This window comes from Dysidea avara, chromosome 1, assembly GCF_963678975.1.
Source record: "Dysidea avara chromosome 1, odDysAvar1.4, whole genome shotgun sequence".
In the NCBI taxonomy this organism is placed as follows: domain Eukaryota; kingdom Metazoa; phylum Porifera; class Demospongiae; order Dictyoceratida; family Dysideidae; genus Dysidea; species Dysidea avara.
Window position 1 is genome coordinate 20,185,758 of NC_089272.1, and position 22,638 is coordinate 20,208,395.

Here is a 22,638-nt window from a genome sequence, read left to right on the forward strand (position 1 = left end):
ACCTGGCTATTGTGCTTCACGCATGTACGCACGCATGCACACACACACATGTAGTTATTAAAAATGCTTAATATACTGCAAAGTTCCCAACCTGTTCACAGTGTTCATCAATGCAATCAAGCTGTACATCAGGATATCCATCACTATCTGAATCTAATCCACACCTTATCCCATCACCAGTGTAGGTGGGCTGTGTGCACTGTAATTAGCAATTGTAAATCACTCAATCAGATGTTTTGCTGTATAAGTGCACATCGATGTCAATAATTTGGTTATACAAATGCTTGTAGATATGTATGAATGTATGCAGATATATACCTATGCATGTATGCTAGGTATGTATGTCTTTAGACTATGTACAAGGATTTCAAGATACCTGATAGCTTCCATCAACAATAGTACATGGTGGTACACTTGGTCCAATGCAAATATAGTTTAATGAGTTTATAGTCACTGAGTCACCACAGGAGCATTGATCTATAGTGTGCATGTCACAATATTAAATCAATTGCTGGTTGCTTACTAATATTAAAATGTTCATGCACCCACAGTCAGCTGCAACTCAACTGGATTATAATATGTGTTTCAGAGAATTTTTTTTTTCAAAAGTATGTGTGTGTTTGTATGTACAGTATGCATGTATTCACTATATGTTTGCTGTTCTGAAGCACATGTTTTGTGCTAAAAATCATCTAGTAATGGAGAAGTACAGGTTGCTTAGAGCCTGAGCCTGTTAAACTTATGCATCAGTAAATGAAGTGGTTGTTTCATGCCTGAAAGCATTGAAAATACTTTTCTCAATGGGCTCTCACAATATAAAAGCCAAAAAGATGGCCACATGGACTCTCTGGAATAATAAATCTAATCTCTTCAAGCTGAAAAGGAATGTTTCTTCCCTGAATGAAGAACAGCCTTGAGATTCTAGATAGAGGAATTTTATAAGAAAGCAAATAGCTAGGTTTGTATATTTCATCTGTAGTTTAAATTACATAGCAGTACGTAAAGTAGATAGTGCTTAGCAATACAATTAATGAACTACAACAAAACTAATTTAATAATGATTTATATATTATGTAGTTGATTAATTTTAACAATTACCAGTATTAACTGGGCTCCTACTGTAGTTTTCAAAATGCTTGGTAAACACTTGCAGTTTTATAAGCAAAAACTTCACCTGGTCATATAAGAGGTCATATATAAGCACCTGAATAGAGTACCTACAATCTGTAGCATGTAAAACATAGTAAAATATCAACTTAGAATATCTCAAATTTTCTTGAGCGAATGTCCTAAACCAAAATGGAATGCACACTGTTGCATGCAAAGTATAAGAGTAATCTTCCATCTGTTAATCTTTTCCACTGCCTTTGCAAGCAAGTGAATTCAAGACAACAATGGTAATCAAAATAGTAAATACTGGAGTTAACAATACTTTAGAGTGTACAGTATAATTCACATTGTCTTACATACATTGAGGTTGAAATGCACTAATAATTGGTGTTTGATAATTTCCTGCAATAAGATTAACTGAGATAATAGCAGTGATGTTTTCAGGTACTACAGGGTTGCTAAGGGTTACAAACACCACAACTGTGGCAGATGAAGTAATGTAATCTTGATGTGATGACTCTGCAATACTGTAGCTGCTTCGTACTACAGAATAAGTTACCTGAAATATAAGAAATTACTAGATCACAAAAACTACAAAGTGTATATTCATGATATCCATTTATAGCATCCAATTGCACAAATATATTAATTGTTTGTTTTAAGAGCTAAAGCATTATGACAAAACAACTTATCATCTTATACGTATGTAACACACATAATGATGTATTACAAAATTACCGTATTTACATGGTTAAATGCTGTAGCATTTATTACCTTAGTTCCAAACATTGGTGTGGTGATTATTCAAAATTGGCCACCGCTTGAAGCTCAAAAATGATGTTTACACCCTTATTTTCAAAAGGGCACCACTCAAGTGCAGCTATTACTGAAGGTGCAGCATTTTACCAAGGAAATATGGTATGTGCATTGTATAGTGTCACAGACAGTTAATAAAATATGGTATTTGTGGCAAGATAGTTTTATGGTTTGTTATTTTATGGTAACAGAAAATATAACAGTAGATTTTGTTTTACTGCATAAACTTGTGCCCAACGTACTTCATTTATAATGGCTGATGTATCAAGTGTTGATGAGGTAGTGTTCACTTCAAAAACAATAAGAGGTGTAGCAGTTGATCTCATTGTACACATGGAGAAGTCTACTTCACCCCATTCTCCATTCTCATCACACATTCTAGTTATGTACACTCCTGAACGGAAACTTGGATGAAACATTGAGCATCTAATTTGGACTAGTTGGTTGCTCTGATGTCTTCCCCATTGTAATCCATTACTGTATTCTGGTTCACAAGCTAAATTAAAATGAGGTAATACATGTTTATAGTTTTGATACAATTTATAATTAGGATCATATGATTACTAAATTGGCTATTATACTGCATAGAGAACACCGGTAGGAAAAAGCATGGAAGAGTATTCTAACATACCAAGTACTGTATACTCAGTGTCATGAAGGTTTGCATTTCTTCACAAAAAATATTGAACACACAATACCTTCATCATGGTGCTTTGGCCGTATTGGCTGGGTATAATCAAATTCCTTCATTGTGACCCAAAACATTTCTAATTAGTTACCACAAATTATGCCTTCAGACAAGCATAACTCAACAGCAGCTAAGATAATGGATATACTGTTAAATGTCTGACGAGTGTCTTTTGTCATACAGTGCATGCATGCATTATGGACTTTTTGTGTACTCCATTGTTTTGCTGACAGTGCAATTGCCATAGTGCACCTATGGATTTGTGTTGAAAATAATCCACTATTCTGTTATTTTGAACCATGCCTCAAACATTCAGAGTAGGCGGATTAGTTGTAGGCTAGCGTCATGTCATATCCACATCTATAATGAGCAGAACATAGTCCAAAATTATGCAAAACAATTGTATTGCTTATTAGTAATGTAAAATGATTTAAGAAAGTATATGGATTGAAATCTTTATAAGATTGACATACTCTAATAGAGCAGTCAGATAGAGCATGTAGTCAAACTACTCTAATAGAACATTCATAACTAAACACAATTTCAAAATGGGTATTAAATAATTATCAATGTAGGACTTTAATTTTTCATTTCAATTAGAGAATTTGTATATGTCACAATGCACTAAATATTCCACATACATACTTTCTAGCACATCCAGTGTAATGATTCTAGAAAGTGGCATAGCAAAATTTCCAACAAGTTCACACCTATACTCTCCACTATCAGAAGTTTCAGCATCACTAATGATCAATGTGTGGTTACGTTGTGCTGGGGTGAAGGTAATTCTCTGTTGGCCAGGGATACCAGCTCCATTAAACATCCATGTTACTACAAGATTTGATGGAGATGGTATGCAGTTCAGTCTAATCATCTGACTCTCCAATGTTACAATACTTTGAGGTGTTGCTTGAAGTAATGGGACTAAAATATAAGCAATGGATATATGTTCACATGTAGCATACAAATTTTGTTCTACCACTCACCAGTAGTTAGATTGTAGATGACAGATGCAGAAATTTCTCCATTTACGGCAATACACATGTACTTGCCAGCATCTTCAAGCTGAATTGATTGTAGTGTTAATGTTGAGATTACTGTGTTGTTGGCTGTATTGTCATTTGTTACATATGCTCTACCAGTAAATATGGCACCAACTGGAGTTTCATGTGATGACATTGACCAGTTAACATGTGGCAGAGGAATACCACTGAATTCACAAACAAACTGAATAGTTTGTAAAACATTCACTGATTGTTCTTGGAAAGAGGCTGACAATGACTGCAATGCTATAAATGAGAACATACAGAGGAATAATTGTTATAGTGAATACACTACATTTTCATGCATTTTTCTAGATGCACACAAATACACCTACTATGAATGGTAACTGTTGTACTATCACTTCCAATGTTATTGGCAACAGTACAAGTGTACTCTCCTCCATCAGTAACTGCTACATTGCTAATGTACAGAACATCACTACTGGTTATGATGTTGGATGGAAATGGATTGTTTACACCATTTATTGCTCTAGTCCATGTGTACTCAAATGGTGGATCACCAAAAGACGAACATCTTAATTCAATTGTGCTACCTGAGTAATAGCTGGCAGAGCCAAAAATCATGACATTTCTAGGAGGCATGGGTGGTATTGAATCTGCAAAACATGAGATTTAATGTATTTTTTGCACAAAGGCATGCAGTAGTATACACATGCAAATAAGTCCAAAACATAAACTCTTCATATTGTACCTACAAGATAGAAATGTTTAGATTGATGTATTCACCAGAAGTATTAGTGTGTACTACATATCAATGTGTGCATTTATGTATAGAAATAATATCATACTTACCATCTTCAGGTATTGTCACAGTGACTGCAGTACTGAATGGTCCTACTCCTGCAGTTGTAGCTGCTGCCATTCTGACAGCATAGTTGCGATTTGGACTCAACATATTAATAAACCGAATTCGACCTGCTGATGCATCATATGTATAGTTTCTGGTGATGCCTGTTGACATTCCACTAACAAAACTTTCTGTAACGATTGCATGATACTGAATTATTTGGCCATTTTGTTGCTCCAATAAAGGTGGTTCCCATGTCAACATAATGCTGGTAGATGACTGAACAACCATTTGAATATTTAAAGGAGTTGCAGATGGAGCTAAAAAATAAAATATATAGTAATAGTGTGCAGATGTAATTGCTTACACTACAGCAACTCAATTAGTAACAAGTACACAGAAAAATTTGGAATTTTCAACTATAGAGTAGGGACCATAGCACATTGATAACAGCTCGTTTCCGAGCTTTCCTCTTTAATTAACCCTTCAACGTCACAACAATCATCAGCTGCGCCTGTTTCTGATGCTCCAGGTGCACCTACAAGACAAGTTTCTAATAGCAAGTCAACTGTTGTCACTACTCAGCATCCTACTCCAACCTCATCACTAACTAGTGACAGAAAATTCAACCTAGTCATCTATGGTATTGAGGAATGCCCTAATGGAACATCTCGACCTGAAAGAGTAAAACATGATATCGAGAAAGGTCATTCTGTGTTATCCAAGGTCGATGAAGACATTAATGCCAACTCCGTGAGAGACTGTCTCAGACTGGGAAAATACAAGAAAGACCAAGGTCGCCCAAGACCCCTTCTGCTTAAACTTAATCGGGCAATTGATGTTATCTCAGTTCTTTCTAATCGAGCATCCATTGAAGACAAAAGTATTATTATCAAGCCTGACATGTCTCCTGAAGAAAAACAGAAAGAAGCTATCCTATTAAAGGAAAGATGGTCTCTTATGCAGTCAGGTGTTAACAAAATCGATATTAAAATCAGATCTGGGTCCATTTTTGTTAGAGGAAAAAAGCATGGATATGTTTCAAACTCTGTGCTTGTCCATGCTGATCCTTCTCCTGCAGTAGTGCCTACTAATATCCCTATTCCACCTTCAAATGCCAATACTAATAATAACTGACTAGGCACACATCTCCAACTTTGTCTATACAACTGTCGCAGTTTGTCTAACAAGCTTACTACATTTCAGAACTTTGTTTACACTTCTGATCATGACATAATTGGACTAACTGAAACGTGGCTTACAAATGCTACACTTGATAATGAAATTCTACCAGTTAACTACTCTATTTATCGTGCGGATAGAGACACTAGAGGGGGAGGAGTTCTCCTAGCTGTAAAGAATACCATACCCAGCCAGCTTGTCAACTCTCCCAAAGACCTGGAACTGGTCACAGTTTCACTTGGGTTAAATAATCCTGTTACAGTTTGTTTAGTCTACAATTCCCCAAACTCTAGTTCTGAGTACAAACAAAGTTTAATCAATTATCTTCAAAGTGTCATTGCCGTTTCATCTAAATTTATCCTTATGGGGGATTTTAATGTACCTGGCATTAACTGGGCTACCCTGTCTGGATCGTCAACTTTTTCAAATCAACTTTGTGATTTGGCATTCCAGTTTAACTTACCCCAACTTGTGGATCAACCTTCCCACATTTGTGGTAATATACTTGACTTAATTTTCACCAATTGCGAAAGTGACATTAGTAATCTCTTTATTCATTCTTCCAATTCATTTGGTATTTCATCTGATCACTACCCAATTACATTTTCATTTTCTTACAGTTCTTCTCATACCATCCATAAGTCAGCAAGATATGTGTTCGATTATTCTAAAGGTGACTACATCAGTTTGAATCAGTTCATTTCTACTTGTGACTTAACAGCTTACTACAATACTACTGACGTCAACAGTGCCTGGGCTATATTAAAGGAACTATTACTTAGTGGCATGGACTTGTTCATTCCTAAAATCAAACTAAAACCCACTCAGTATCCCAACTGGCTTTCTCCAACAATTAGACATCATCTTAAATGTCTCCGTACTCTTCGTAAAAAATTACGTCGTCATTTTACTCTTGCCTCCCTACAACGTTTGATCCAACTTGAAGAGCTCACCCAACAAGAGTTATATAATGCAAAGGAAACTTATGAGAAAGAACTGATTAACAGTTACGCACAATCTAAGAACCCAAAACTTTTTCATTATATCAAAAGTATCACCAAGTTTGGATCCCTTCCCTCAATTTTAGTCAACGATTCTGTAAAAGCTGTGTCAGATAAGGATAAGGCTGAACTGTTTAACCAATATTTCTACTCCGTTTTTACTGATGCTGCCACCCCTTTACCAAATTTAGAAGAGGTGTCCATTCCATCCAGTACTATTCCTGATATTACTCTCAGTTCCCAAGACATATTTGAAGAGTTAAGATCTTTACAGACTTCTAAAGCTGTTGGTCCAGACAATATTGGACCTAAAGTCCTAAATAGCTGTGCAGATTCATTGACTGCACCTCTACATCATCTATTTTCTCTGTCTTTGGCAAATGGTGTCATTCCCAGTGACTGGAAATGCCACAACATAATACCTGTTTATAAGTCGGGTGATAAATCTTCTGTCAAAAACTATCGGCCTATTTCATTACTATGCAATGTATCTAAAGTTTTAGAACGACTAGTACATAACAAACTTCTTGATTTCTATTCAGACTCCATATCACGCCATCAATTTGGATTCTGTAAAAACAAATCTACTTTGCAACAGTTGTTACTATATTTTGATGATCTATGTTCTGACAAGAAACAAACTGATAGTATTTACCTTGACTTCAGCAAAGCTTTTGACAGTGTTTCACATACTAAACTGTTGTTGAAGTTATGGTCTGCTGGCATCACAGGTGATGTGTGGTCATGGCTACGGTCCTATTTGTCTGACCGTAGTCAACGTGTTTTGGTCAATAATAGTTTATCTTGCTCTCTACCTGTTAAATCTGGTGTACCTCAGGGTAGCATCTTGGGACCATTGCTGTTCATAATATATGTTAATGATCTGTGTGATAAAGTTGAGAATTCCACAATCTTTAAGTTTGCTGACGACCTCAAATGCTTCAAGGCAATCCATTGTATCACTGACTCCAACCAACTTCAGAATGATTTAAACTCCCTATATGGATGGAGTCTTGATAATGATCTCTCTTTCAGTATTAAGAAGTGTGTCGTTTTACATTTCAAGGTCACATTACACGACACAAACTATTTCATTAATGGTGTTCAACTATCTAATGTCACAGAACATCGTGACCTCGGAATAGTTTTCTCCAAAAATTTGTCTTGGGCCAGTCATATTGATTCTACAGTGGCTAAGGCTTATAAGTCCTTTGGCCTACTCCGCCGAACTTTTAAGAACACCTTCTCTATTCAAGCTAGAAAAACACTATATCTGACTCTAGTGAGATCCAAGCTTTTATATTGTTCTGCCTTATGGCGACCCCATCTTATGAAGGACATTTTGTTGTTAGAGCAAGTCCAGCGCCGTGCAACTAAATTTATATTGAATAACTATACTATGGATTACAAAACAAGATTGTTTCATCTGAAGCTTTTACCTTTGATGTATATGTTAGAATTACATGATGTTCTTTTTCTAATAAAATCTTTGAACTCCCCTACTAGTAGCTTCAACATATCCGACCATGTTTGCTTCAACAACAGTCATACCAGATCATCCAGCAGCAAGTTATGCCACAGAAATTCTGACAATGTCATTACAGCAAATTCATATTTTTACAGAATCCCTAGATTGTGGAATGCATTACCTATCATTGACTTATCCCTTTCCCTCCCTACTATCAAACATAAACTTATTATTTTTTTATGGAAACATTTTACAAATACTTTTGACACTAACAGTAATTGTACTTTGCATTTTTTATGTCCTTGTAGGAACTGTAGTAAGCTTCCCCACTCATGTAACTTTAATATTTTGTAGTTGTACTGTACGTAAGTAAAGTTTAGTTGTAAATAAGTAGCTAAGTAGTAAGGCAGCTGGCACTGGTGGCTAGCTGACCCTCAGATCATGTAATTTCCCTTTTTGATTTGTCTAATGTTCTGTACTTGTGTTATTTGATCTGTAAAGCATTAATAAATAAATAAATAAATAAATAAAAGGTACTGAAACAAGCTGGAGTAGTGGACGATATTAAATCACAGTAAAACAATAAGAAGTGTTATATCCCTACTGTGCATTTCCATTATGGTATCTTGAGCACAGTAGGGATATAACACTTCTTATTGTTTTACTGTGATTTAATATCATCCACTACTCCAGTTTGTTTCAGTACTTTTTATTGATGTGCTATGGTCCCTACTCTAGCTGAAAATTCCAAATTTTCTGCGTACTTGTTTGTTAATTTTTTTGTAAATAATAATTATGACTGATGAACCCACGCATACCGCATCTGAAATGGCACCACACACCTAAATTATCGTCTGAAAAGTGAAGTATCCATTGTGCTTCGCTGTCAGCTATGTTCAATGCATTACGCAGCATTTCAAATCAAGAAATGTTCAAAAAGCACCTCTGCAATCCACGCATACCAAAAGAAAGAAATGGTGTCACGTGCCCCACTTAAATCAATTATCGTCTGAAGAGTGAAGTATCTATTACACTTCATTGTCAGCTATTTTCAACCTGTTACACAGCAGTACAAATCAAGAACTGTTTGAAAAGTACCTCTGCTATCAAAATAGCCACTATGACAAATACGGATGATTTCTGTTATTAAGGGAAGCCATCACATGCTATCACCAAATCGACACTTTTTGCCTTGCTTTTTGCTGTCAGCAAAGATGAATGGGACACAAAGGAGGACACTGGTAAATCCTTGAAGAATGCATTGCACATACTGCAGTGTGCCAAAAGGCACCTGTCAGGCCAAAGCGATGTTGAACAGTGAAAACATCAAGCTCGTAACCTTAGCCATTATCAAGTTACACTTGTCCGGAGACATCAGTTAGTCAGTCAGTCAGTCAGGCAGTCAGGCAGTCAGTCGGTAGAAAATTCCATTAAATAAAGTATTTTTAAAATTCTGTAGCAACTTGTTGAAAGCATTATGGGTCAATCTGAAAGCTTTTTTGGGCTTAGTTTTACCCAACCAGTACTGCCTCATCATCATCAGGGAAAACTGAAGCTGGTATTTGGGTGATGTTATTTTGTGGACCATGCCTACTCCTTTGTGGTCCCTACTATACACTACTATTGTAGTGTATAATTCATACAGCAATTCAGTTTTTTACAGTGATAAATTAAACATACGTAGCAAAAGCCTTAGTTGTTTTGAGAGTCTGAGTCAATTATTATGCAAACTTATAATAACACTAAAAAGCAACGAATTAAAATTCAATTTTACTGATATACATGCATGCATGTGTGTGAGTTGTTTTCAATCACAATACAGCTGACAATATTACATACCATCTTCTAGTGTAGTTACAGATTTAGCAATACTAAATGGTCCAATTCCTGATGCAGTAGCAGCTGCTATTCTAACAGTATATTTGTAGTTGGGATGCAAATTATTCAATAATTGTGTGTGGTTTACTGAAGCATTATATGTTCTGTTCCTGTTTATTCCTACTTGTGAAATCATTGTTCCATTATTCAAATATAATATTTGAGTTTCTTCAACTATCATATGATAACGGGTCACCATACCACTCTGTGGATCAAGTATAGGAGTTTCCCATGATAGTAGAATACTATCTGATGATAACGCAGTTAGCAAGAAGCTTACTGATGCCTGAATCATTATGTTATCAAGAGCCCAGCAAGAATAACCAATGTTTCTCTGTATCCACTGTAGTCTAATAGTTTGGCCTGCAACAGCATCAGGAACAATGAGTGAAACATTTTGCCATAGTTGATAAATTGCTGGTGAAAATACAGATTCTGCACTGAACAATCTCCAACTATTTCCTCTGTCAGTGGAATATTCTAGTTGTATGTAAGAAGCATTAGATAATGGTGCATTACAGTCACAAGCAAGAAGATTAAGTTCAAACTGTATTACATGATTTCCAGTGATGTAGAAATCTCTTGTAGAAACAAACCCATCACTATCAAAAACTATTGCATTTCCTTGAGAATTACAATGTCCAGTAACACTAGCTCCTGAATTGAATAACCAGTTGCTGTCATCAATTGGGTCAAATGTCTCTATAATACTGTTATGGATAAGATTTCCACCAATATACACATCAGCTATTGCCCATTCATCTTGGTTAAATCCATCATGAGATGGTTGCCACCACCTGAATCTTGTTGCTCCAGTTTGGGATTGTGGCGTGAGCTCATAAGAAACATGGGTAGCAGTTTCATATTGATTATAACACAAGATATCCATATTATCCCAAGAAGAACCTTCATCAATAGAATATTGTAGTATTACACTCTCTGATGGGTCACTTGGTGAGTTACAAATGCCAGTAGTGTCACCACCACCTAGTCTAAACATGAACTGTATAAAGGAAGCGTTTATGGTGTTGAGGTCCACAGTAATAAGTTCCCTTGTTCCATTATCACTAAATGACAGGGAATAGGATCCTGTACAGATCAATGAATAAAAAAATAAACACATTAAACTATTTTATTGTACCTGTTAGTCTTCCACAGCGAGAAAGTAAATTTCCATTATTTCCACTTACTGAGCTCCAAAATGAGGAGTATAATGGATAGCTTCTAAACTCTTCTCTCAGTTCTACAATAGTAGATGTTGGTATACATGAAGTGCCTGAGAATCCATCAGTACACCTAAAGGAAAGTATAGTGAAGTTGTGACTTGGCCTACACAAATAGGGCATGTGGGCAGATACTACACCCTTTCACACAACAGATCATGTCCCAGTAATGGAATACAATATTTGCATTCTGTAATTTGTCTAATTAAATGTGTAGTAAGTGTTGAAAATTGCATGGCCATGGGATGGTGACATAAAAGATATGAGTTCTGAAAGTTTGAAAAACAAGGCAAATTTTATGTGCTCACATGCCCTGTTTTTGCAGGCCTGGAAACCAACAGTATAGCTACATACATGAGTTTGTAAACCTAGAAAATAAGCTATTGCCTCTAATTTACTTATATACTCATAGTACTATGTATAAACCAAAGCATAAAACATACTGTACTTGAGAGTTATAAGATGTTACACATTTTAATAAAAGTATACAAGGGTCTACAAACCTGCATTCTCCATCTTTACAACTACCTTGACTATTGCAGTTGTTGGGACATCCTGGTCTAATGTACACTACAACATTCGTATAAAAATAAAATTTGTACTATCAGACATTTACCATCATCCAACAAAAGTTGACAACCCTGACAATTTTCCTGTCCTCTCCACCTAAACTGAGTGTCAGCAGCAAATGCTTCTGTAGGCAATGGAAGTGTCACCCTCATCCATGAGCTATTGGTGCACATGCATGCTAATACCATACACTATAGTTTTTTCCCCCACCTTGAAGTGAATTGGACAGGTCTCAAGTATGTAGTGAAGATATCATCACAACTGGTTGGTGGTACAAACTGATGAATAGTTCTCCACTCACAGTTAGTAAAACTTGAAATAAACTCAACATGTATTCTATAAATATTTAGAACATGCATAAATATAAACAGTTCTATAATATTAAGGTGGCTAACGTACTCTGAAGGATTATTAGTACCACAAGTAGTGGCATAGCTGAATTGAAGGTTGTAGTTTATTGGTCTTTTGTATACTGTTATCTCATCAACAGACCACACATCAACCAGCAGAACAGAACTATGGAATGGTTGCAACCACCTCAACATAGTATTTGGTCTCCGAGCACCCAATGGTAACACCTCACTAACTTCTTTGGGTATCTGCACATACACACAGTAGTTGTATAGTATATATTTTGCTGTTTCCAACAAAAATATGTTTAACTTACAGTAGAGTCTGTTATGTTGTTAAGCACACGTATATATTGAGCACATGTTGTTAAAGTGCATGTGGACAAACACTAAGCTCCAACATGAGGTGCAGCTATAAATGAAAAGTCTATCAACAGTGCTAAGCTCGAAAGTTTACATGGATTTTGCTATGCTTACCAAGCAAAAACAGTCTTCTGCAGTACGCAACTCTGCTCACACAAAGGATTTGCACAGAAGCTGGACTCCAAATTTTGGTACTTGTGGTGACTGCAAATCACACCATCCCAAGAGAATGAATCAATAGACACTTGTGGTGAGTTTTCTTATTAGGCTCATGTGTTTAACAAATAACAATAACTTTTTGGGAAGTTGAATTTAGCAGATGTGCTTAACAACCAGACTCTATGGCATGTAATTATCAAGTTGTTTACTGAATACTATACAAACAAAACGCTTACAGCAAAATATATTGTATCAGAAAAGTATGCAATTTGAACCCAACCATTAGAATCACTATTCATATATGATAACTGAACTCCTCTAGTATCATAGTAAATTCCATTGCAGATTCCACCACCTGAACACATGTAAAATTATACAATATACACAGTACAGTAGGAAATACAAACATTTGTGTACTAAGCTTAAGTAACATGTTTAGAAATCAATCAATCAGACTTTCAATAAAAGCATATCATGTCATACTTACTGCTTGTAGCTGATACTAATACATATATATTGAGGAATGTACAAAAATAGTTCAGATACAGCACCAACATAAAACTTATACCGTATGGAGGGAAACTTTGGCGCCGTTAAAATTTGGCGACTTTGGCGATTGACCATGAATTCGCCAAATTTTCCCCATCCAAATATTTTGGTGGCGAAGAAAATAGCAAACCAAGCCTCGAACTAATCAATTTTCTACTCAACCAAGGGATGGTAGGCCAGGCATTACGCTAGAGCCAAGCCTGCCTTGACTACCTACTAGGTAGCTAGTTACTGTACACGTGGTAGCTATCCTCGAACCGTCACCTCGAACGGGAATGACAAGTATAGCGAGTCCTACCATGTTAAGTACGATATTCGCTATTCCAGATGGTGTAGATCTACTGTCTATATAGTATTACCTTTTAGTTGGTAGCTGACTCCAGGCAGCGAATCGTCGCTGAGAGGCGTGACACTCTAGTTCTCGCTTCAGGAACAGCGATTAGTGATCTAATTAATTCAATACGGCGTGCGCTTTGCTAACAATTCACCAAAGTTTATTTCGCCAACAGTGATATTTAGCTTGATTCGCCAAATTTTCCCCCCTCCAAAGTTTCCCTCCATACGGTACTTTTGAAATGATTTCAACCAAAAATCATGAACGTTACCTAATAATTAATATGGTTTAGCATCAATGATTCATTGTGCATTATTATTATTAACAAGATACATCGAAATGGCTGCCACCTTTGATTTCACAATTTTTTTTACCCGGGATTTTTGAAGATGCACCCTTTTAATACAGCTTGGTTGTTTTTGCATGGATTTCACTTCTTTTTGTATTTTAAATATATACCTTAAAGCCAAGGTTTTGAGTTTTCTAAAAAGAAATCATTGTTTTCTTAACTACAAATGCAATGATAATGATATAAGACAAACTAGTGCTCTACCAATGCAGAAAATATCTACCAATCCAATACCAAAGCCAAAGGATCTATGTTAATACTGATAATTGCCCTATAATTTTGTGCTTGCTTGTTCATGGCTATATAAAGGTGCCTGTATTTTTACAATAGTGTTTTATAACAAAGTACATTCCTTCCAAGTTAGTTAAACTATTTGTCTATTAAGATCATGCAGTGACTGTTCTATTAGAGTATCTCAATTTTCATGCAAGATGTAATAAGTTGCAGTTGCTCAATTTTTAACAAACCATATTCTGCATCTTTAATGCTACAATACAATTTCCAGCCTGTTGTCACAAGTTTTACCAGTATGGCACTAATGATTATGATGATGATGACGATTGGTATGAGTCAATCTGTACCAAATTGGCCATGATATTGGCTTTGATTTGATGGAATAACTGCTAGAGAAGCTACAATGGTAATAATTGTATTGCAGAGTATATTTGATTACTACTGTAATAATATTCTAATGAGAGCACGTTTTTTCAAGGATTTGTAATATAACACACATAGAATGTTCTTTCCATTGGTAGTTCCATGAAATTATGAACTACTATTTTAGCTAGAAGTTTCATTTATAAGTAGAAATGAACAGCTGTGATAGCATGTCTCAATGGTTAAGGATTCTGGTGTTCAGTATGCCGAGGGAGGTACACAGCTAAACTTTTATCCCAACAATTTTCATGTATCTTTTTTACCCTATGGCGACTGTTCTATTAGAGTGTTTCAATTCCACAATTTGTAGTTGTTTGATTTTTACCTAGCAACTCTATAGCTGTCAATATGATTTCTTTTAAGCCATAAAAGGCTTGAGCTATGATGGCTAACCTATATGCATACTGATTTTCAAGTTATTTCCATAAGCGGTTTACCCTGTAGGCATGAAAACAAATTGGCCTTTTTAGTGCAAATAATTGTCCATAGCTCTATGACTATATATTTATCAGATTTGCACCAAACTTGGTACATGATTGTGCCACAATACACTCTTAAAGCATACCAAAGCTTTTTAGAAAATAGTGCATTTTATACTGGTTTTTGTGAAGTATGTTACAAGAATAATCTAAGCCCCCAAGCCCCTTAAATGAGCAAAAAAATGAAGAAATTAAGCTGAATTTTGAAGCCTCATACTTCACTATTGCACTACTCAAATTTGATGTGGGGTGCTGAAAGTGGAGGGCATTATGCAGTATAAACAGGATTCCAATTCAAGAAGGGAGTACAGAGCTACGATGCGTGAAAATTACGTTATGTTTCTTCCTATAAACATTCTTATGGTGCGGTGCCTGCTTTATGGCTGCACAACACACTGCCATGTCTCTTGAATATGCTTTAGTACAGTACATAGGTGGCAGAAGAGTGGGGGGGGCTTAGCCCCCTCAGAATGATATCTTGCCAAAATTTTCCTTCTTAGAGTGCAGCTTAAAATCATGAAAAAAAAAATTGATATACTCCAATAGAATGCTCAAATACCTAACAAAGCAGTCATAAAAATGTGTTCCTGAAAGTAGTCTAAAAATGAAAAAACTTCTTACATTGGGAATAGGACCACTGATCTCTTACTTTAAGAGCTGGTGTCTTACCACTGTACCATGTGTTTCCCAGTGTCTAAATGCTGTTTTTTACTGCTTTTAAAAACTGTATGTTTATTAACCTTGCATGTAATTACCAAAAGACATGATTTTTGACTGCAAATAGCCTGTATTAAATACTTTTTGATTTAAAAAGTTGGTATTTTAGTTGAAACAATTTAAATTGTACCTATACATTAATTCTGCTGAACTTTGAGACATCACAAAAGCTAAAATAGCTACAGCTTCTGGGGAGCTATACCCCTGCCAGAAGTTCTATACTCTTGTCAGCCCCCCGTCACATCAACTATGCATACTTCCTCCACCACCGGGACAATATAATTGCTACAAGCAAACTGCATGTACTGTACTTTGTCACTGGATAGTTTCAGAACCCTAGTTGTCATTAACACAAGTATTATTGAAATCTCCGTACAAAATCATGATAGCCAAATAAAGCATACATTAGTAATGTACTACACCTTTATGCATCCAGTACTCCAGTCTGTTAATTGCTTACCAAATAAGAGATAAAAACTAACATGACTGGCATGAGTGGTATCTATGGGCTTGGTGATTACATTCCTGACACCATCAGTTAAAAATGAGAGAGCAGATCCATTGCCATACAAGGATCCACAATGATATGACATAAGCCCCGTAAAACTCCATCTGCAAAAAAATGCACAGCCTCTTTATCCTAACTCTTTGTAACATATTTTATATACTTAGTAAACAAAATTACTGGTACACTTAGTAAGCACAATTATTGGTACATATGAACATGTGCATATGATACCCTTCTGAAATCAGCCTTGTAGCATTGTTGTCATCAAATGCCTCATATAGTATAACTGGTGTAATTGGAGTAAATGGTATTGCCAGTGGTCTTGTTGTGGCTATTCTTTGTGGTAGGCCAGCTCCAAACACTAAGGCATTTGTTGGGCTGCAAGTAGTAGATACAATTGCACCAGAAGACACAGACCACCAGAGATCTGAGATAGTTCCTGATTCAAATCTACAGTACAGATGACATATAACAATTGATTACAATTATAAGTACAAAAATAGTGAAAACTTACGTGTCATTGTATGCAGGTTCATATTCATTTATTGAGGATCCAATAATCACATTGTCAATTGCAAAGGCTCCACTTTGTGACTCAGCTGTTTGCCACCAACTTAACTGAACAGCAGGTACTCGAGCTTCAGCAGTCAGTGGGACAATGACCTCTTGAGGAAGAATATAGTTGATAGGTCTAAGAAAATACAATATGTACATCACCATTAACTACTAGCCAATTATGTACAAATGGAATTACAGGAAACCTATAATTTGTGGCATATTTACTGTTAGAAGTTGATAAAGTTAATAAATTCTAATTGATATTATATCTATTTAGCATGCAAACTACTAAACAAATAATCTTACAGAAATATTTGAAGGGGTGTCCAAGACAATCCACCATTAAATGAATATCCAAATGTGACATTTTGTTGAGAGCTAGCTGCTTGTTGACAGTTAGTTAAATTGGAAACAGAACCAATTTGTAGTGTAAATCGTACACAATTGGACTGAGTTAGGTTCAGGTAACTGGTGGCAATGTGTCTATATCCAGCATCATTGAATACCACAGCTTTTCCTGAGGACAGTACTCCACATTCTGTACTGATGTTTCCTCCTATTACTACTGGCCACAAATCAGTGTCTAGCTCTTCTTCAAAAGACTCCTAAGATGCATAAACGTATGCCAAAATTTTACACTTTCATAACAGCACCCATACTTTATACCAGACAGTCAAATGCAGAGAGGTTTACTTGCTCATTCTTACCTGCACAAATGTTGGCAGTGGTATATTGACTTGTTCACATTGATCACCACTATACCCTTCATCACAGATACAGACTGAGTTGAGTGTACACCTTCCATGGCTATTACATATTTGCGGACAATGAAGCATTCTGTTCCCAATCACTATATTATCAATTGCCCACTCCCCAACTGCATTGCCCCCTTGTCTCCACCTCAATCTTACTGCAGTACCATACACATCTGGGTTACTAATTGGTAATGTGACTCTTCTCCATGTATTAGTAAAGTCCATTTGATAGTAAGTAGATTGATACCTGTGTGTATAAAACAGCATGTGGCTACTACAAATAAATTGTGTATAACTTACAAGTTTTGATTTGATGAACCATCTTGGCTTACATTTAATAAGTTCCATGTCATTCCACCATTCTTAGAATATTCCAGTTGCACATAATATGAGTAGTGATTGCTAGAGGCACACAATGTAATCAACTCAAACTGGATGAAAGTGTCAGATGTTATATGGAGATCCACAGTAGACAAATAACTGTTTGCACCATTGAAGTGAAAACTGTTTCCACTTGAGTTACAATATGTCTCCACTAGTCCTCCATGATAGAAGGCCCACCTAAATAAATTAAAACATAACATTCTCTACTACATGCAACCTAAGAGTTTTGCAGTGATATGATTTAATATAAATATATATGTGTGTGTTGTCTGCAAACAATAATGATACAGCTATATACAGCCACAGTTAATGGCAGATTGACTTATTAACTATTGTGTAAAAGTGTTGTGATGATTGAAGTATGAAAAGATAAGGACAGACCTGTACTGTGTTAATATGGATACATGTGAATGCATATAATTATGATGCAATCTCTTGCTAACTTGTTTCTATCAAACAGTTCAAATTCTTCTTCAATCAAGGGATCATTTCTCTCTACTCCTCCAATTAAAATGTTATCAATGGACCAGATATTGTAGTCATCTGCAGCTGCATATGGCTGCCATATTCTAAACCTTGTTTGGGGATACTTGGCCTCTTTCGGTAGCACAATTTGATAAGTCTGCATACTATTAGATGTGCCACCTAAAGATTGCAGAGTATTCCAAGTTATTCCTTGATCTAATGAAAACTGAAGTAAAATAGTGTTTTCAGAAAGTACATAGACACCACCACAACTTCCACTGCCACTAACAAAAGCAAACTGAATATAAAGTGTTCTTGTGGTATTTAAATCTGTTGTCTGTATTTCTCTTGTCTTACCAAACCTATGGATTACAAACATTGTGAAACTAACAAATCACTTGTATCATACAATACTTACTTAAATACAAGGGCCTGACCAGTTGAGAAGGCACTACACTGCGTGGATATTTCTGCTCCATACATAATGGGGAAATTGACTGCAGTGCTCATATCATCAAAGTCCAAGATGACTGATTCAGGATAATTGTTGCTGCCCACAGGACATGTTAGGCCAGTACCACCAGAATCACACTGGCACACTCCTTAAGAATGTGCACAATAGAGACCAAACATTTAAACAGAATTGTATATTTTACCTGATATGGCACAATAGCCAGCTCCTTGACAGTAATGGGGACAGCCTTTTCCTATATAAATATGCATATATGGTTTGATAAATGCACTGAAGTAACTATTGTACAAACCTATGTATATGTTGTCAATGGACCACTGTACTTGATTGTTCACTCCCCATCTTAATTGATACATTGGTTTATTCTGAACAACCAGTGGCCAGAGTGGAACAACAACTCTTTGTATTTTATAATAGCGATTCATAGAGTATACACTGCCATCAATCTGTAAAAACATTGCACATAATTACGCACCAGTTGACAATACATGATAATGGTATATCCAACATGGGCATTTGGAGCACATGCCATTCTCCTTCTTAAAACCTTTAGGTATAGTTCTTTAAGTACTAAGTTAAGTGTGCATGATGGGATACAAAAACATGACCAGAGAAATTGCATTAATGCTTTTCCAGGTAGCTGCAAAGTGCAGCAATTCAAATCCTCTAATAGAACAGACAAATAATTATGACTCCAACGGTACAGTCACTGCATTATCATCCATGAATGTGCTTTGAATTTGACTCAGTTTCTACTCAACAAGATTTCAACATACAATAGTCACTGATATAACTTGCACACTAATAAACCACTCAGATGCAATATTAATATTAGTGTTGAGTAAGCCCTATAGGTTGCTAGAGAATCATTATTTCTCCCTCAGAAAACGACCACCTGCATGTTGGTCTTGGTGTGCTCCCCCTGGATACATCCCTGAATGACATCTTTAATGATGTAAATTTTACACAGTTGAACAATTAGGAACTTTTATGGATACCTTTTGGAAACATTTTGAATGTAGGCACTCTTGCTGTAGTAATGACCAATAAGAACCATCATAATACTCAAGGCTCACAAAACTAGACACAGATCCATTAATTGGAGGAGGCAAACAATTGCCAACTTGAATGTCAAACCCTAGATAATAGAGGAAAGTATCACTTCCAATTCTGATGTTATCTATAGACCAATCTGCACTAAGCAATGCTCTCCATTTTAGCTGAACATCAGTTGTTTGAGCAGCAAGAGGCAATGTGACAATCTGATTTCCTAAAATAATTGTAGTTAAAGTAACAGCATAAAACAAAACAACAATCCTCTTACCACTCTCAATGAATATTTGCATAATAATGAAAGCATTTTGTCCAGTTCTGTATTCTAGCACAATTGTAGCTGATGAAGTGGTTGATGATAAACATGAATCCAGTTCAAGATGAAAAGATATTGTACTAAACAACATAACAAGTTAAATACTACATATATCTAGTTGGTGTACCTTATATCGGTTAAATCCAGCATTTTGGTAAGCAACATTTGAGAAGTGCCATTGTCAGGGAAGTGTAATGCAGAACCTGCCACCACAGGTCCACATGGTGGTACTTGCACTGTTCCTCCAACAACAGTATCCCACAGCATATAGCTATCAACAAATAGAATTGTGTGTTATAAGCAGAATTTGCAGTATTAACACATTGTAGAATGTTCTGTACTGTTATATGCACTGTGGATAAAAATAGGGCTATTGATATAATTATGTGGAATTGAAGAATGGATTCTAATCCTGTTAATGTGTGGGTCACATAAACCAAATGAAGACACAGTAGTCTTTGGCATGCTGTATCTGGCAGTTACACAGTATTCTATAGAGTTCAGTAATAAGTGGATGACACTTGAACAACAAAGTAGAAGAACCACATGGGATCAAGCTTAGCTAACTACTGCCACTATTTCAGTGTGAGTAAGAGAAACAATCTATGATGGTATTAAAGAATAATAGATTCCCATACAATGCTACAGTAGCTACACTTTATTACTAGATATTGTCGCAAACTAAAGTACATGACTACTAGCAGAATTGCAAAAATCTTACAAGTTATTTACTGCTCACAAATTTCAGTGTGACAGCTTGCTGGATCCATAGTGTCCTTTCATAAGCATGCAGATTGATTTAGAGCAGGGTAACACACATTTACTTAGGGGTAAGTGTAATGAAGTGACATCTAATTTGCCAACTCAGTTGCTATTTCTTCTACTTAGCTCAGTAGGCGGGTGTCATCCATTTCTCATACAGTAAATACTATTTCTACCTGAGTTTAAGAATCAATTTCATAAAAAAAGTGCTGCGTATCTGTTGTATATATACATGTACTGAGTAGAAGACTATCTTTATTCGGCTCATAAAGTATACAGCTGTATTGTGTGGCTCACCGATTACTAAATACAGAGTTCTACAATTCTGAGTTTATCAGTAGCTATTAAAATTCAGTTTACAAACTTGAATTGTAGTATGGTGCATGGGTAGATCAATAACTACTGTCACTTAGGCACTGGCCTATTATGCCAGCATAATTTAAAGCATCAAAAGCATCAAGCATAATGCGAGCATAATTAAAATGCAGAACGCTCACACCTGAAAAAAACCAAATAATGATTATGCATTATTCATATAACACATAATGAACTGTTTCTTTGGTTGGTTATTCACACATTGCAGAAAAAAAGGACCAAAATCTCTAATAGAGCAGTCACTTATTCTGATACAGCAGTCAGAAAACACCATTTACTCTAATAAAACAGTCAATTCTCACAGCTTGATTTTTGAGCAATGCTAAATAGCATAGTTTGAACATAATAGGCTAGTACCTACTGTCACTGTTACAAATCAATTGTATGCCTGGATACAATTGGTTGTCACACAGCTAAGCATCACCTTTAGATCACACAATTTGACCACTATCATACAGTATGATAGTAACTGTATAGTAGGGACCACAAAGGAGTAGGCGTGGCCCACAAAATAATATCACCCAAAAACAGCCTCAATTTTCCCTGATGACGATGAGGCAGTATTGGTTAGGTAGAACTAATCCCAAACAAGCTTTCAGATCAACCCAAAACGCTTTCAACAAGTTGCTACAGAATCTTAAAAATACTTTATTTAACAGAATTTTCTACTGACTGAGTAAGTAAATAATTGACTGACTGATGCCTTCAGACAAGTGTAACTCGATAACGGTTAAGGCTACGGGCTTGATTTTTTCACTGTTCGACGTCGCTTCGGCCCGACAGGTGCCTTTTGGCATACCGCAGTACGTACAATGCACTCTTCATGGACTTACCAGTGTCCTCCTTTGTGTCCCATTCATCTTTGCTGACAGCGAAAAGTGTTGATTTGGCAATAGCACGTGATGGCTTCCCTTCATAATGGAAATCGTCCTTATTTGTCATAGTGGCTATTTGAAAGCAGAGGTACTTTTTCAAACAGTTCTTGATTCGTACTGCTATGTAACGGGTTGAACATAACCGACAACAAAGTGTAATGGATACTTCACTTTTCAGATGATAATTGATATCTAATCCAAAACAGCCAAGCTGTAAAAAAAGTGTGCGGCCCTAAGAAAGGCTATGGTGAAAAAAGATGTGAAATCCAAGGTGGCGGCCAAGAAATGGCTGTGATGGTAGGTTAATGGTAAAAATTTTAATAATGACAATTCAGGTAAATTTTGTGAAGCGGCACAAAAATTCATCTGAA

General features: G+C 36.1%; 1 protein-coding gene across 1 annotated transcript in view; it reads right to left on the minus strand.

The window, feature by feature from the left end:
* LOC136258703 (uncharacterized) overlaps nucleotides 1-22,638 on the minus strand; it is a 58,912-nt gene that overhangs the window by 19,587 nt on the left and 16,687 nt on the right. Inside the window, exons 5-32 of the mRNA XM_066052048.1 lie at nucleotides 20,383-20,526; nucleotides 20,211-20,335; nucleotides 19,885-20,156; nucleotides 19,179-19,332; nucleotides 19,071-19,121; nucleotides 18,833-19,016; nucleotides 18,393-18,776; nucleotides 17,866-18,126; nucleotides 17,518-17,812; nucleotides 17,117-17,415; nucleotides 16,767-16,943; nucleotides 16,484-16,702; nucleotides 16,205-16,356; nucleotides 12,896-13,014; nucleotides 12,187-12,386; nucleotides 11,998-12,123; nucleotides 11,834-11,946; nucleotides 11,721-11,787; nucleotides 11,136-11,290; nucleotides 9,956-11,083; nucleotides 4,471-4,785; nucleotides 3,993-4,274; nucleotides 3,601-3,903; nucleotides 3,260-3,538; nucleotides 2,169-2,422; nucleotides 1,471-1,669; nucleotides 377-477; nucleotides 92-199 (exon numbers count right to left, since the gene is read on the minus strand). Coding sequence (XP_065908120.1) covers nucleotides 92-199; nucleotides 377-477; nucleotides 1,471-1,669; nucleotides 2,169-2,422; nucleotides 3,260-3,538; nucleotides 3,601-3,903; nucleotides 3,993-4,274; nucleotides 4,471-4,785; nucleotides 9,956-11,083; nucleotides 11,136-11,290; nucleotides 11,721-11,787; nucleotides 11,834-11,946; nucleotides 11,998-12,123; nucleotides 12,187-12,386; nucleotides 12,896-13,014; nucleotides 16,205-16,356; nucleotides 16,484-16,702; nucleotides 16,767-16,943; nucleotides 17,117-17,415; nucleotides 17,518-17,812; nucleotides 17,866-18,126; nucleotides 18,393-18,776; nucleotides 18,833-19,016; nucleotides 19,071-19,121; nucleotides 19,179-19,332; nucleotides 19,885-20,156; nucleotides 20,211-20,335; nucleotides 20,383-20,526 — 6,466 coding nt within the window. The remainder of the gene's footprint in view (nucleotides 1-91; nucleotides 200-376; nucleotides 478-1,470; nucleotides 1,670-2,168; nucleotides 2,423-3,259; nucleotides 3,539-3,600; nucleotides 3,904-3,992; nucleotides 4,275-4,470; nucleotides 4,786-9,955; nucleotides 11,084-11,135; nucleotides 11,291-11,720; nucleotides 11,788-11,833; nucleotides 11,947-11,997; nucleotides 12,124-12,186; nucleotides 12,387-12,895; nucleotides 13,015-16,204; nucleotides 16,357-16,483; nucleotides 16,703-16,766; nucleotides 16,944-17,116; nucleotides 17,416-17,517; nucleotides 17,813-17,865; nucleotides 18,127-18,392; nucleotides 18,777-18,832; nucleotides 19,017-19,070; nucleotides 19,122-19,178; nucleotides 19,333-19,884; nucleotides 20,157-20,210; nucleotides 20,336-20,382; nucleotides 20,527-22,638) is intronic.